At 40.9% G+C, this 13755-nt stretch overlaps 1 protein-coding gene across 4 annotated transcripts in view; it reads right to left on the reverse strand.

Moving 5' to 3' along the window:
• Positions 1-1327: 1327 nt before the first annotated feature.
• The window catches only part of Sumf1 (sulfatase modifying factor 1), a 97934-nt gene continuing 85506 nt past the window's right edge, over positions 1328-13755 (reverse strand). For 2 of the 4 annotated variants that reach the window (XM_029556911.1, XM_017803617.2), the window contains one exon: positions 1328-2436. In XM_029556911.1, the coding sequence (XP_029412771.1) occupies positions 2262-2436 (175 nt within the window). In that variant the 3' untranslated portion in view covers positions 1328-2261. Of the gene's footprint in view, positions 2437-12555; positions 12625-13755 lie in introns of all 4 variants that reach the window. The other 2 variants (XM_008854566.3, XM_017803616.2) reach the window with 2 other exon arrangements.

Consider the following 13755-nt stretch of genomic DNA (forward strand, 5'->3'; position numbering starts at 1 on the left):
AAGATGGCTCAGTGGGTAAAAGCACCAAGCCTGAAAACCTGAGCTCTGAAGGAGAGCAAGAAGGAGTTCTGAACTAGGCAGGTAGTCAGGAGAGGAGGCCCCAGACTAGATTCAGCTGTGTTTCAATTACTCTCACTTATATCCAAAATGACCCACTTGTGGGTTCTTGTCCAAAGTTGGCCTTTTTGGTAGGCTTTTTTCCAGCTTGCAGGCCCTCTCTGGTGGGAATTTCAAATTTTCTGCCATTGCTCTTCCACACAGGTCCCTGCTTTCCTATGAATGAGTCAACCAACCACATGCATTCTTCCTTGTCCAATCCAGTGGTGGAAAGGGGAGCCCAGTCCTGTCCCACCTCCTACCCTACAGAATACAAAAGCCAGACTCTCCACGATGCTCCAGCTCTGACCCCTCCCCATGTGGGGAGTCTGTCTCTTTGCTGTGTGAAGTGTTGCTTGTGCTTCAATAAACCCTGGCTGTGTGCTGTGACTGCAAACTTCGAGTCTTGTAATTCTTTACCTGGAGAAGAAAAGGACCTGAGAACAGACCCAAGCCAGCTTCAGCTCCATTCCTAGGACCCACATCATGAAAGGAAGACAACTGACTCCCACAAGCTGTCCACCAACCTCCATGAATGCATGCACACACGCACACACACACACACACACACAGATAAACAAAGTTCTTTTACTGAGAAGGTGATAGTAGCAATCAGGTGTTGGTTACTCACTTCTGAATATTACTTGACTGGCATTTTGAATAACCAGCATAAAGATGTCTTTTCAAATGATATGCTAGAAACGGCTCAGAGATCCCCAGGACTACAGAATGTGGGTGAATTCTAACAACAGGGATCTGAGCTTGGAAGTCAACACTCTAACACAACATGCTCTCCCAGCATGTGCAGCACCTACCCACCAAAGCAGTTCCCTTGGCTCTGCATTATCTGCTTTGGCAAGAAGCAGCAAGGTGGTAACAGGGATCCTGGCAGAAGGTCCTTGCTTTAGAGAATAAAAAATGCCATAAACTGCCCATACAGCAACATTACCAGCTACTGAACATAAGGTTCCTAGCAGGGCTGGGCATGTGGCATACATCTTTAATCCCAGCACTTGGGAGGCAGAGGCAGGTAGATCACTGTGAGTTTGAGGCAAACCTGGTCTATATAGTGAGTTCCAGGCCAGCCAGTACTACGTAGTAAGACCATGTCTCAACAACAAAACGTTTTCTAGCAAACAAAACACTGAAATATCACAAAATTGTTTCTTTGAATGAAAATATAAAGGAGGGGATGAGAAAAAGAACTTGAATTAAGAATGAAAAATGAAGCTTGACTTGGCAGGTACCAGTTTATTTGACATAGTGCATGATTCAAAGCATCTCATATTCCAAAGCCAACAAGACTTCCCACTTCTCTATTATAAAATGCCAGATACCCTGAATACAGTGAATTCAAGGCCCTGGTTCTTTTTCTCTTATACCTAGAATTTAACAGGTTTCCCTGTGTAGTACACATTTCACATTCTCCAAAGGCTTTGGGGAAAGGGGGTGGGGGGAAGAGGGCTTCTAATTGCCCCTCTGAGCCAAAGGCACTTAATGTTAAAAGATAAAGCACAGTACAGTCACTGCACAGACATTCCTGTGTGTTCAGATCACTGAACTCCAACAATATTATCACTGGCCCACATGGGATTTGTCATAACAATGTAAAAGACACTGATTTCCTTGAAAGAACAAAGTGCAGCAAGAATAGAAAAGACTTACATCTACCCTTTTCTGAAAATAACACATAAGGAAACTCTTACCTTATATGATTAGTATTACCCAAGATTCACACATGGCAAAAAAATAGCTAAAAAATAATCTGTCATAAATTCTCCAGATGCAATCACAGCACACTCTGCTATCGCTCACAGAACCTGTGAGCTGGAAAGAGCTCCAGAGACGTTGCTGTCCATCCACTCATCATTTGATGAGGAAACAGAGGCCCAGACAGATGAAGTACTGGACCCCAGGGTCTAGTGCTGTGGTAAGAGTCTGGGCAGGACACACACTTCCTGCTACTTCAAAGTCCTCTGCTCTCTCCTTCTTCAAAAGGCTTTCAACATAAAACATGGCGATGATCCCCAAAGATGCACCACACGATAAAGCACATGTACTGACACAGGTCAGTAATTTGGTCTCGCAAGACAGTTCCTTTGGCCACTAGGCAGATGTGGTACCCACCTCAGGTGGGAATTCTTTGTACAAGATCATTTCAGAGTTCAGAGGGAAGCTGACTGCAGGTTAGAAACAACTTCCTGGATTTTGGAAGGCTCCTCTTGGCTATCAGTCCATGGTGGGCAGGTGGTCAGCTGCACAGCGGAATCCCAGGTTTGACGCTGAGCTATCAGGTGTGTTCTGGCTTCGAGCAGCACAGCGATACCTATAGCAATAGGACTATGAGAGAGAAAAAGTGAGAAAAGTGTTCCTGGGACCCACAGCATAAGGCTTTGTGCATGCTGCATAAACGTACCTAGTATAGAGAAATACAGCTACTGGACAGTGGAGCTTCCCACAAACCACCCTCCTAGATACTTAATGTGTATGCTTTGCAAACAGCAGAACATTCCAGAGTTAACTAGTGTCTTCTACCTTATAAATACCACCTTCATACAGTAGAGAGGTTGCCACTACTTAAAACACCAAAAAGAAAGAAAGGAATAACAACCCATGGTGATGTGAGTTATGGCACATCCATGTGGTAGAACAGTCGGTAGCCTCTGAGAATCCTGTTTTTACATAATATGTGAATACACAGAATTCCCATGACAAAATGTTAAACAAAAATGTCAGAACAAGAACTGCATGTATGGTATGACCTTCATCTACATTGATTACAAAAACGCTAAGAAAACAGACTGAATTATTCCTAACATAGCATATATGTACAACAATTATCCTCGATAAAGAGGTTTCAAGATTTTAACACTATTGTATTAATTTTGACATTATAACAACAAATAAAAGGCAATCAAGAAAAGATTAAAATAGCATCAAATATCATGCAATATATTCAATAAATTACATGCCAAGCAGAGGAACATAAAATGTAAGAAAGGCAATGGGAATCCCCAACCCCAGTTCCTTGAGAGTGTAAATCACAAGGCTACACATTTTGAGGTGTAATTCTGCAAGAGCAAAGTGCAAGTACACACATGCACACAAACACAGGCACTGAGAGCCTAGGACACCCTAGACATGGTGCTAAGCACTGTCATCACTTACTTCTTTGATCATTACAGTCCAGGCACACCAAACAAGTTACAGAAGATGACACAGCTGTTAAAGGAAGCAGGATTCCAACCTGGATTGAACTGCAGAGTGGCTGCTGCCTCAGCAAGAGTCTGCATTCCCAGTGGGAAGGGTACCTCACATCTCATGTCTTTTTTCCCACAGCCAACACACAAGCCCTGTTTACACACACACACACTCACACACATACAGGACCTGCATCTATGGCCCCACAGAGTACTCAGTGAATGACCGTGGGCTACTTGACGTAGCACTTACAAAACATCCAGATTCCAAAAATAACCACGTATGAATTTTCTGATTCAAAATAACAGAATAAAAACAAACTAATCATCCTGGGTGCCATGGGCAGAAACTCAGAGCTGATCCAGTGAAATTCTAGTTCCTGCCAGCTGGCTAAAGAAACTTTGAAAAGAATTATGTAGAAAAAGTTTGGGACTCATGCAGAAGCGATGATTTGTGAGGAGAAAAAAAAAATAGGCCAGCATGTAAGATATTTTTTAAAATTCCTATTACCTCTTTTCTCTTACAAAAGCCAGATGCTGCTAATCTCCATAAAAATTATCTCTGAAGTTGACATGGAAATTCTATGGCCATAAAAAAGAAAGACAGAAAGATGTAAAGCTTTATCTTCTATAGATAATAAAACAATAGCAACCAATTTTCTCTGTGGACAGTGAAGAATAGAATGTATTATCAATTCTCAGATAGAAGGAAGATTTTTTAAAACGTGCTTGTGAGCTGGAGAGATTGCTCAGTGGTTAAGAGCCCTTGCTGCTGGGTTTGATTCCTAGCACCTACATCAGGTAACTCACAACCATCTATAATTCCAGTTCCAGGGAATTTGATGCCTTCTTCTGGCCTCCACAGGCACTAGGTACAACTAGGTACATATGTGGTGCACACATATGTATATATAGATGCAGGCACTCACATACATATAAAATAAAAAATTTCAAATCCTTTAAAAACATGCTTGAAATAATGAGAAGTTGATGGTACCCAAAATTCTGTGTGACCCACATGAATGGAAGCTCTCAACTATCTGGGAAGCTCTCAACTATCTGGCTGCGTGAGGAGGCCCATCTGGGAACGGCTGTGTGAGGAGGCCCATCTGGGAATGGCTGTGTGAGGAGGCCCATCTGGGAATGGCTGTGTGAGGAGGCACTGCAGAAAGCTCCATGCAGGCAGGGTCTATTCTCTAGGCTGCTGTGAAATGGCAGAGTTCTGATGTTTTTAGAATTAAACTCAGAAAGACAATCCAGGACTCCATGCAACCCAATATATGCAGTGAATTCCACCCTGTAGCAAGGTTCAAGTTCAGGGGAAGCATAGAGACAGATGACTTTGACAGTCTTCTACCATGACGGGACCACACATGATGAAACCAGCCAAGTATTTCATTTCCTGGCCACCTACTATTTGCATCAGGAGAGCACACACAGCTTCTTGGCATGATCCTGCCCTGCCTGGCTACAGACCACTCATCAACCAGCTACAAAGCAGGCTAGGGTTAAATTAAATGACTCTGAGGTTAGTAATTTGGGTGAAGGGATTGTCCCTTGCAGAATGTCAATGTCTTTAGGAAAGAATACTTGGCCTAAGTGGGGCATACACAGTTATAACAGTGGTTCTCAGAACACAATCCTGATAGTTAATAGTGTCAACTTGACAAGATCCAGAATCACCAGAGACAAGTCTTTGGACACATCTGTGAGAGATAATCTTCATTAGGTTAACAGGTAGGAAGACAGACTCTCATCGTGGGTGCCACCATTCCCTGGACTGGGGAGCTACACTGCATACAAAGGAGAAAGCCAGCTGAGACCAGCACCTATATCTTCTGCTTCCTGACTACAGATACAATGTGACCAGCTGCCTTGAGCTCCTGCTGCCATGACTTCCCCTCCAAAATGGACTGTACCCTAGAACTGTGAACCCAAATAAACCCTTCCTCCCTTAAGTTGCTAAATTTTAATTTTAATTTTTGTAAGTGCTTGTAGTGTTGATTTATTATTTTTTTAATGTGTATGAGTGTATTGTGTGCATGTATGTGAGTGCACCCATGTTGTGCAATGCCGCGGAGGTCAGAAGAGGGCTTCAGATTCTCCTGGAACTGGAGTTAAGGATGGTTCGTAGCTGCCATGTGGGTGCTGGGAATTGAACCCTGGTCTCCTCTGCAAGAGCAGTCAGTGCTCTTAACCGCTAAGCCATCTCTCCAGCCCCTAATTTTTATTCTTTAGTGTGCATGTGTGTGCGTGTGCATGTGCGCTCACACGTGTGTGTGCACGCGTGTGTGCAGGCTCATGCGTACCACAGAGCACATATGGAGGTCAGAATACAGTGCTCAGGAGTCAATTCTTTCCTGCCACTATGTTGAATCGTGGGATCCAATTAGAGTCATCAGGCCCATGGAGCCCTTCTTCTCACTGACCCTTAAGTTGCTTTTTTAAGGGTATTTTATCACAGCAACAATACAAGTAACTACTACAGCAGAAGACACACAGACCAACACACACACACACACACACACACACACACTAGCCTGGAAAGCTTGTCCAAATACACATGCCTTGGCTGTACACATAGAGCTGTTACTGTCACAGGCTTGGTGTGGTGCTCAAGAACCTCCATGTTTAACAAGCTCCCAGGTGCTGCTGCAGCCCACAGGCTGGACTCTGAATAGTAGTGATGGAGAAAAGAGGAAGGAATGCAAATTAAGTGGAAGAGCAATGGCATGGGAAGCATGAACAAGGGAAGATTCTGGCAAGAGAACAGCAAAACCACAGCCTGATCACATCGCGGCATGGTTTACTCATTAAGTATAGGAGAGCTTATAATACGCCAGAAGCTATTTTCAGCGGATGTAATCAGAGCAAGATAAACAAGGTACCTGTTATAACGGAGCTGACATTCAACAGGAAGTACTCAGACAATAAACAGGCTGATAAACTCAAGGCTGTTGCCCCCTGCAGCAGTCACCTCTGAAGAAAGTAACAATGGGAGAGAGGATGGAAAACGACAAGACTACTTTACACAGGGTGGTCTGGAAAAGGAGGAGGTGATATGGGAGCTGAGATGCCCAAAGACTCGAAGAACTGGAATTCTAGGAAAAGTGAGCCAAAGATGGTTAATGTAAGAAGCAGGAAATGTAGGCAGGTAAACAGATGGAGTCACATTACTGCCACCAAAGTAAGGGGAGTCTAGACTTAATACAAATGAAAATTATGATATAATTTTGCTAACTTTTTTAACCAGTAAGGGCAAAATCCCAGATTTAGTCACTAGTCAACCTTCCTGAATCTGGTTTCTATTTAATAAAATGAAACTGTTCATAGAATTACATGAAAACACTTCATCTTGGAGTTGGGAATGTAGCTCAGTGGTAGAGCACTTGCCTAGTGTGAGCAAGCCCCAAGTTCAATCCCCAGCACCTTAAAAACTCAAACAAAAAACTCAAACAAAAATCTTCCATCTTGATTCTACATAAAAAGGAAAGCAAGGAGCACACAGAGAAGCATGACACCTACTCTGCTCTGTGAACACGGTGCTCTTTAGCACAGACGTTCCTTTGCCAGTCTTCTCTGACCTCAGAACTAGACTCTTCTTCACGAAACAAGAGAAGCACTGTCCAGCTCTGAAGGAGGCCCTAGAGGTCCTGTGTATGACTGAGGGAAGATGATGCTCCTCTGCCAGCATCTAACTGGGGATGTACATGCGCTACATAAACAGGAAAGGTTTATTTGCTGTATAAATGGAGGGAAAGCAGAGAGAGAGGTCTTGGCAACTCAGTACAGGACTAGTTTTTACTGAATGGATTATTCTATAGGCAACAAAAGCCAGGATATATGACTGATGAAATGTTAGTACTTGCTCAGAACAGTGTTGAGGATTCTGCAGCAGTGACACATGAGAAAAGAGATCTGTGACACAGGAAACTGTCACCATGACCATGTTTAAAAACCTGAGTATACACAAATAATTCCATTCTTTTTATTATTTGTTTTTTCTTTGGTCTTTTTGGGACAGGGTCTCCCTGTAGCCCCAGCTGGCCTGGAACTTGCTATGTAGACCAGGCTAGCCCTGAACTCACAGAGATCTGCCTGCCTCTGCCTCTCGATTGCTGAGATTAAAGGAGTGTGCCACCATGCCTGGCTTTTATTAGTTTTTAAATATTTATTTATTTACTTTCTATGTATGTGGATGCGCATGCTACAGTGTACATATGGAGGTCAGAGGACAACTTGCAAGAGTTGGTCCTCTCCTTGTACCCCATGGGTCCCAGGGATTCAGCTCAAGTTGTCAGGTTTGGTGGCAGGCACCTTTACCTGCTGAGCCACCTCACTGGCCCAAAATAATTCCATTCTTGAAAAAATTATATAAAAGTACACAAAATCTCTGGCAAAATACAATCCAATAGTTATCTCTAAGGCATCAGATAAATGAATTTATTTTTCTTTTTCTTTATTATTTCTTCTCTAAATGTTATACAATGAAATTGTTTTGTATGTAAAATAAAAAATTTGAAGTGGACAACAACAAAAAGAGTCATTATTGGATTCCCAAGACCAAAATGAGGATTAAAGTCGGAATCCAAAAAACAAGTTTCACTATAAAGGCACTGAGGGGATGGGGATGTCACTCAGTGGTAGAACATGTGCCCAGGATGTTCAAGGCCTGGGTTCAATCCTTAGCAACACAAACAGAGACGCAGACAGACACAGACACAGACATACATACACATACATACACACACACACACACACACACACACACACACACACACAGCGGTAAGTGTTGAGAGGTCAGGCCTAATCACTTGCAAAGAGTCAGTTCATACTACCATTCTATTTCAAACGCATTCACTCACTCAGCAAATATTTATTAATAAGTAGTTCTTCTTAAATTTCAATAATGGGTCATTAATAGAGACACAATTAAAAAGCTAAATGCCCTGATTATAAATGTCCTGGTTGTTCTTTTCTTTTTTTCTTCCCTATATTTTTAGCACCAAAAGTGGTTCTTAAAGTGATGTCTTTGAATGACTGAAAAAAATGGGTCACTATATTAATTAAGAACAGGAGTCCTAGGGGGGACCTGTTTTAGCCCTATTTCATCAAAATGGCTAATTACTGTGTACAGTGGATCAATATCTATGCTAAGAATGTGACCCTGGATCATGGAATAAACCATTTAAGATAACTACTTACCAGCCTGGGGGCTTAGAAATCAACTGGGACAGAAACATGATTTTTGTGAGAAGAAGACATTTCTCAGATAAGGGGTACTTTTAAGATAACTGCAGCTCATGATGACTAAACCAATCTAGGGAAGCACACAGCAGAACCCGTCTCACCACTACTCTTTCAAATGATACTAGATCAACTGCTTTGTTTAGCATTTTGGTAGGAAGACGAGCGTCTCCTTGATACTGTGGACTTGGCTGAAGATCCTATAGGTATCATTTAACAGCGTCAACAACCAAAACTAGTATTGGAGGGCTTACTATGTGAACTGTTCTATTGACTTCACATATATTAAGTCAATGAATTCTTCCAATAGTCCTAGGAGAGAGGTATAAACAGTACTTGAATTACATACATGAAGCAAAAATTGAGATCAAGAGATATTAATAGTCTGCCTGAGGCCACACTGCTTACAAGCACTCTTACAAGCACAGGTCCAGGATTCTAGCTTGCTTCCACCTATTCTCTGGCCAGTGCTCTGAAATGGATGCTGTATTTCCACATGGCTTGCCTTCCTGTGTCCCAATCTCCTTCCTGAAGCTTCACTTTATACGGAATTTTAAAAATAGTAATGATTTTAGGAATTTACTTTAGTCATACAAACTGACCTCAGTTCATAATAAAAAATAAGTTACCTTCTTGTTAGCGTCATTTCAAAAAATTAATTATGACATTCTTTTTATTTGTTGAAACTGCCATTTTTCTATGGGAAAATTCTGATTCCATCTAGGTGTGCCATTGTGCTAGTCTCCTGTTCTGTAATAGTCTCCTCATCACTCTGAACTCAATCAAATCAAAATGTACTTTTCTGGCTGGCTAGGAAAAGTTCATTATTAACTTGATTCTAAATCAACCATTCACTTTAAAACAAAGCGTTATGGCTAATAAACCTAAGAAGAAAAAATGGAGTGATGAAAATAACAATCCAAAGAAAATAAAAAAGAACAAAGAATAGACAAGAGACAGAGAGAAAAAAAAATCAAATCTCAAGACATCACATTAAAACCTGACAATATCAAGAGTTTCATTAAATATAAAATTGGCCTAATTACCCAATGAAAAAGGCAGAGATTACACCAGTAAATTCAATAACTCAGTTGAAATATAGTCCTTAAAAAAACAGATTAGACTTTACCCATGTAGAAAAAGATACTTTATACAATTTTGCATCTATTAAATAAATACACAGTCACAATTTGTTACAGTTTAGATATCATTTGCATATACCCCCTAAGACTTTATATGTTGACATTTAGTCCCCAACATGAGGTATTAAGGGGGCAAAAACTTAACTTTCATTATGTTTGTTTAGATGTGGTCTTTCTTTGGGAGGTGATGAGGATTAGATAAAATCATTAGAATGGAGCCACCATGATAGAAACTTAGTGGCTTTACTAGAAGGAGAGAGATAATGCACACATGCATACATGCGCGCACACACACACACACACACACACACACACACACACACACACACAAACTGTCTCTTTCCATATGCTCCCCTGTATCACCTCTAGAGTCTGCCAGCAAGAATATAACTACAGCAGGAAGTAGTGGCACACACTTTTAACCTCAGCACTCACACTCCAGGGACAGAGGCAGAGGCAGGTGGATCTCTGTGAGATCAAGGCCAGCCTGGCATACATAAGTGAGTTCTAGGCTAGCTGGGGTTACAGGGAGACCCTGTCTCAAAAAAAAAAAAAAAAAAAAAATAATCATCATATGTTTCCCCCCACCCCTGGACATCTGAAAACATAAACTAAAATAAGCCTCTTTTTCTTAAGAAGCCTAGCTCACATTTTTAATAGAGTAACAACAACAACAACAACAAAGACTAATGTGCAAATACAGGTCCAAATACCTTCAATGGGAAATTCTATCAAACATTTCAGAAAAAAAAGTTTACATGACTCTTCTTAAAAATTAAAGATAAAAAACTGAAGAGAATATCTTTCCAATTCAATTTATGAATATACCAATACACCAAAACCATACACAGATTTTTAAAAAAGAAAAACCAGATCAACACTCTTCATTAATTAGATGCAAAAATTCTCAACATTTTAGAAAACTGCCAAAGTATATAAAAAGGATAATACATCATGACTAAATGGAATATATGTAGGAATTAAAGGATGGTTTAACAAGTAAACATCAAGCTGGGTGTGGCTGGTTGCTCATGGCTGTTATGCTACAACTTGGGAGGCTGAGGCAAAAAAAATTGAGAAATTTTGAGTTACATAGTAACGTCAAAGTCAGTCTTGGCTATATAGTGAGACACTGACTCAAGAAACAACAAGAAAATTAAAATCAATTAGTGTAATTCACCATATTATATCAGGTTAACTGAATGAAAAAGAAAAGCATATAGTCATCTCGAAAAAGTACCTGGCAAAATCTATATTCATTTCTCTTTTAATTTTTAAAATATTTTCTTTATTATTTCTATTTTATGTGTATGAGTGTTATGCCTGCATGTATGTAAGTGCACCTGTATCATGCAATGCCTATGGAGGTCAGAAAAGGGAAACAGATCCCCTGGAACTGGAGTTATAGATGGCTGTTAGCCACCATATAGGTTCTGAGAATCCAACTTGGGTCCTCTATAAAAGCAGCCAGTCCTCTTAACTGCTGAGCCATCTCTCCAGCCCCTCATTCATTCCTCAGTAAAAACAAACAAAAACAAACATCTGACATAAACTATTAAAATGACAGTGTGATCCTAAATTTCAAAAATGTATTTATTCCCTATGATCAAGAATGAGCTTTGAGCCAAGCAAGTTAATACATGCCTCAGTCACAGTTACTTGAGAGGCTGAGTCAGAAAGAATGCCTTAGCCCACCCAAGAGTTGGAGACTACCCTGGTCAGCATAACAAGACCCTGACTGGAAAATGTAACTAATTAATCAATCAAGATTTCATAATGTTAAATTTATCCACATCTTACTAGGTTGAAAGCATAAACTGAGCTCAACTGGATGAACTTCCAGTTGATCACTTGGTCAAAGACTAGGCTAAGAAATGAGGAAGGAACACATGCCAACAGACTCACCCATGTATATCATCTAAAGACACTGGAGGTCAGTGGCTCCCAAATTTGCTGAATATTTTCAACACCTGCAGAGTTTTTAGAACATCCTGATGCCCAGGTTATACAGCAGAAAACCCTAATCAGATGGGGGCAAGTAGAGCGCCAGGCGTCAGTCATAGACATATGACTTTATTTCACTTTCTAAAGTGAAATAGAGTTTGAGGGTGACGTTTTTAGGGCAAAGTTTGCTAATGCCACCATTATGAAATAAGTAACTTAATTTGGAGTCATTTTAGGTGGTTTTAAGTCTCTAACTGCCTCGACGGAGTCAATCACCATGCAAAGCTTCTTGGTAATAACAAACTGCAAAACACCATCTTTGTACACAGGCAGAAGACAGGAACCTAGAGTGCTGGAGGCACTAAAAATGCATGATTCAAAGAGAAAAGGGAAGGGATCGGATTCTATTTCCAAATTCCTACGCAGGTTACTCATGAAGCAATGATCAGACTAACCGAGAACTGCAGCTCGGTCACTGAAGTCATAGTTCAAAGAGCAGAAATGCACATATTTACACCAAGCACACTTGAGTGCTTCCATTTTGGAATACCAAAAACCACTCTCCATTTATAACTCTAGCTTGAATCAACAGAGAATTCAGAAATTTACAGACATCTCAAAATAGGATGTGGTTCTGGACTTAAAAGATGGGAAAACAGTACTTAGCCTACCTATTTCAGAGGACAACAGAAGCCTCTTAAAAGGGCAGGATTCAGCAGGTGGTTTGTTTGCCAATACGTTTTTCACAAGCTCTGTTTCACCTGGTACTTTGACCCATGTCTGCTACTAAATTTAAGATGACCATCCTAATTTGTTCTGATTTGCATGGGACAGATTTATATCAGCAAAAGGGAAAGGGACATTTGGGGGCAGTATTTTACAAGGAATTTATAAACCACTAGAGCACCTACACAGAGTTCAGTTACCTGACTGACCTTATGGCACATGTAGGATCCGCCTTTCTTTACTCGGTCTTTCCCAGAAGGGGGGCCTTTCTGTGAATGAAGGAGAACAATTATTTGTTAGTCCTCACACAGTGGAAGTGTCCATTTTGTCAGAAGCAGCCATTTTATGACTACCTAAACTGCCCACGTCCATCTCTACCTTGGATTACACCTGAATTTCATACCCTTCTAAATATGTCCCCCAAAGGCCCACCTACCTATCCTCTATGATCCACTCCATGTTCCCACTGTTGAATGAAGTCCTTGTGATGACAGAAAGCAGTCCTACCTCTATCTGCCTATCTTCTTGCCTAGGTGCCCAAGGAGCTGCTTGGTACCCTCTGCCTTCTCATCCTGGCATGTGAATTTACTTTGCAGTATCACAGGTTTACTCATACAGATGAAAAGCTTCTTTGAATTGCATGTTTTCTTTAGCCACTGTACATCACCCAATAAACCCTTGGCTGATTAAACAACTTGTTTTCTCTTTAAAGTTTTTGATCTGTATGCTAGATAGCTTTAGTTGTCAACATGACACACATGGGTAGAAGGAACCTCAATTCAGGAATTTCCTTCACTAGCCTGGTCTGTGGGCATGTCTGTGGGGTATTTTCTTGATTGTTGAGTGATGTGGGAGGGCCCAGTCCATTGGGTGGTGCCACTACTGGACAGGTTGTCCTGTGTTGTATGAGAAAGCAGGCTGAGCACCAGCCAGGGAAGCAAGCCAGTTAAACAGCATTCCTCCATGGCCTGTGCTTCAGTTCCTGCCTCCAGGTTCCTGCCCTAAGTTCCTACCTTGGGTTCCCTCAGTGATGAACTGTGACCCAGGAGATGTAAATCAAATAAACCCCTTCCTCCCCAAGTTGGTACTGGTAAGGGTGTTTTGTCACAGCAATTGAGAAGCTAACTAGAACAGTCAGGTTTATTGAAGTCCAATTTACATACATCAAAATTCACCCACTTTAATGCACAGTCCCAGTGAGTTTTGACAACTATATAGAGTCAAACAACTGTCAACATAACTCAGAAACAGAGCACTTTTTTTTCTTTTTTTTTTAATTATTTAATAACGACATTAGAAGCATTTCATTACAGCATTAACATATTCAATAACAATTTCCAGAGCAAAGATGCTTCTCTTTCAAAATTAGCTGTAAATTTTGAGGTTCACAGTTCACAGTT

Source organism: Nannospalax galili, unplaced genomic scaffold, assembly GCF_000622305.1.
Source record: "Nannospalax galili isolate Female #2095 unplaced genomic scaffold, S.galili_v1.0 scaffold846, whole genome shotgun sequence".
Classification (NCBI taxonomy): Eukaryota; Metazoa; Chordata; class Mammalia; order Rodentia; family Spalacidae; genus Nannospalax; species Nannospalax galili.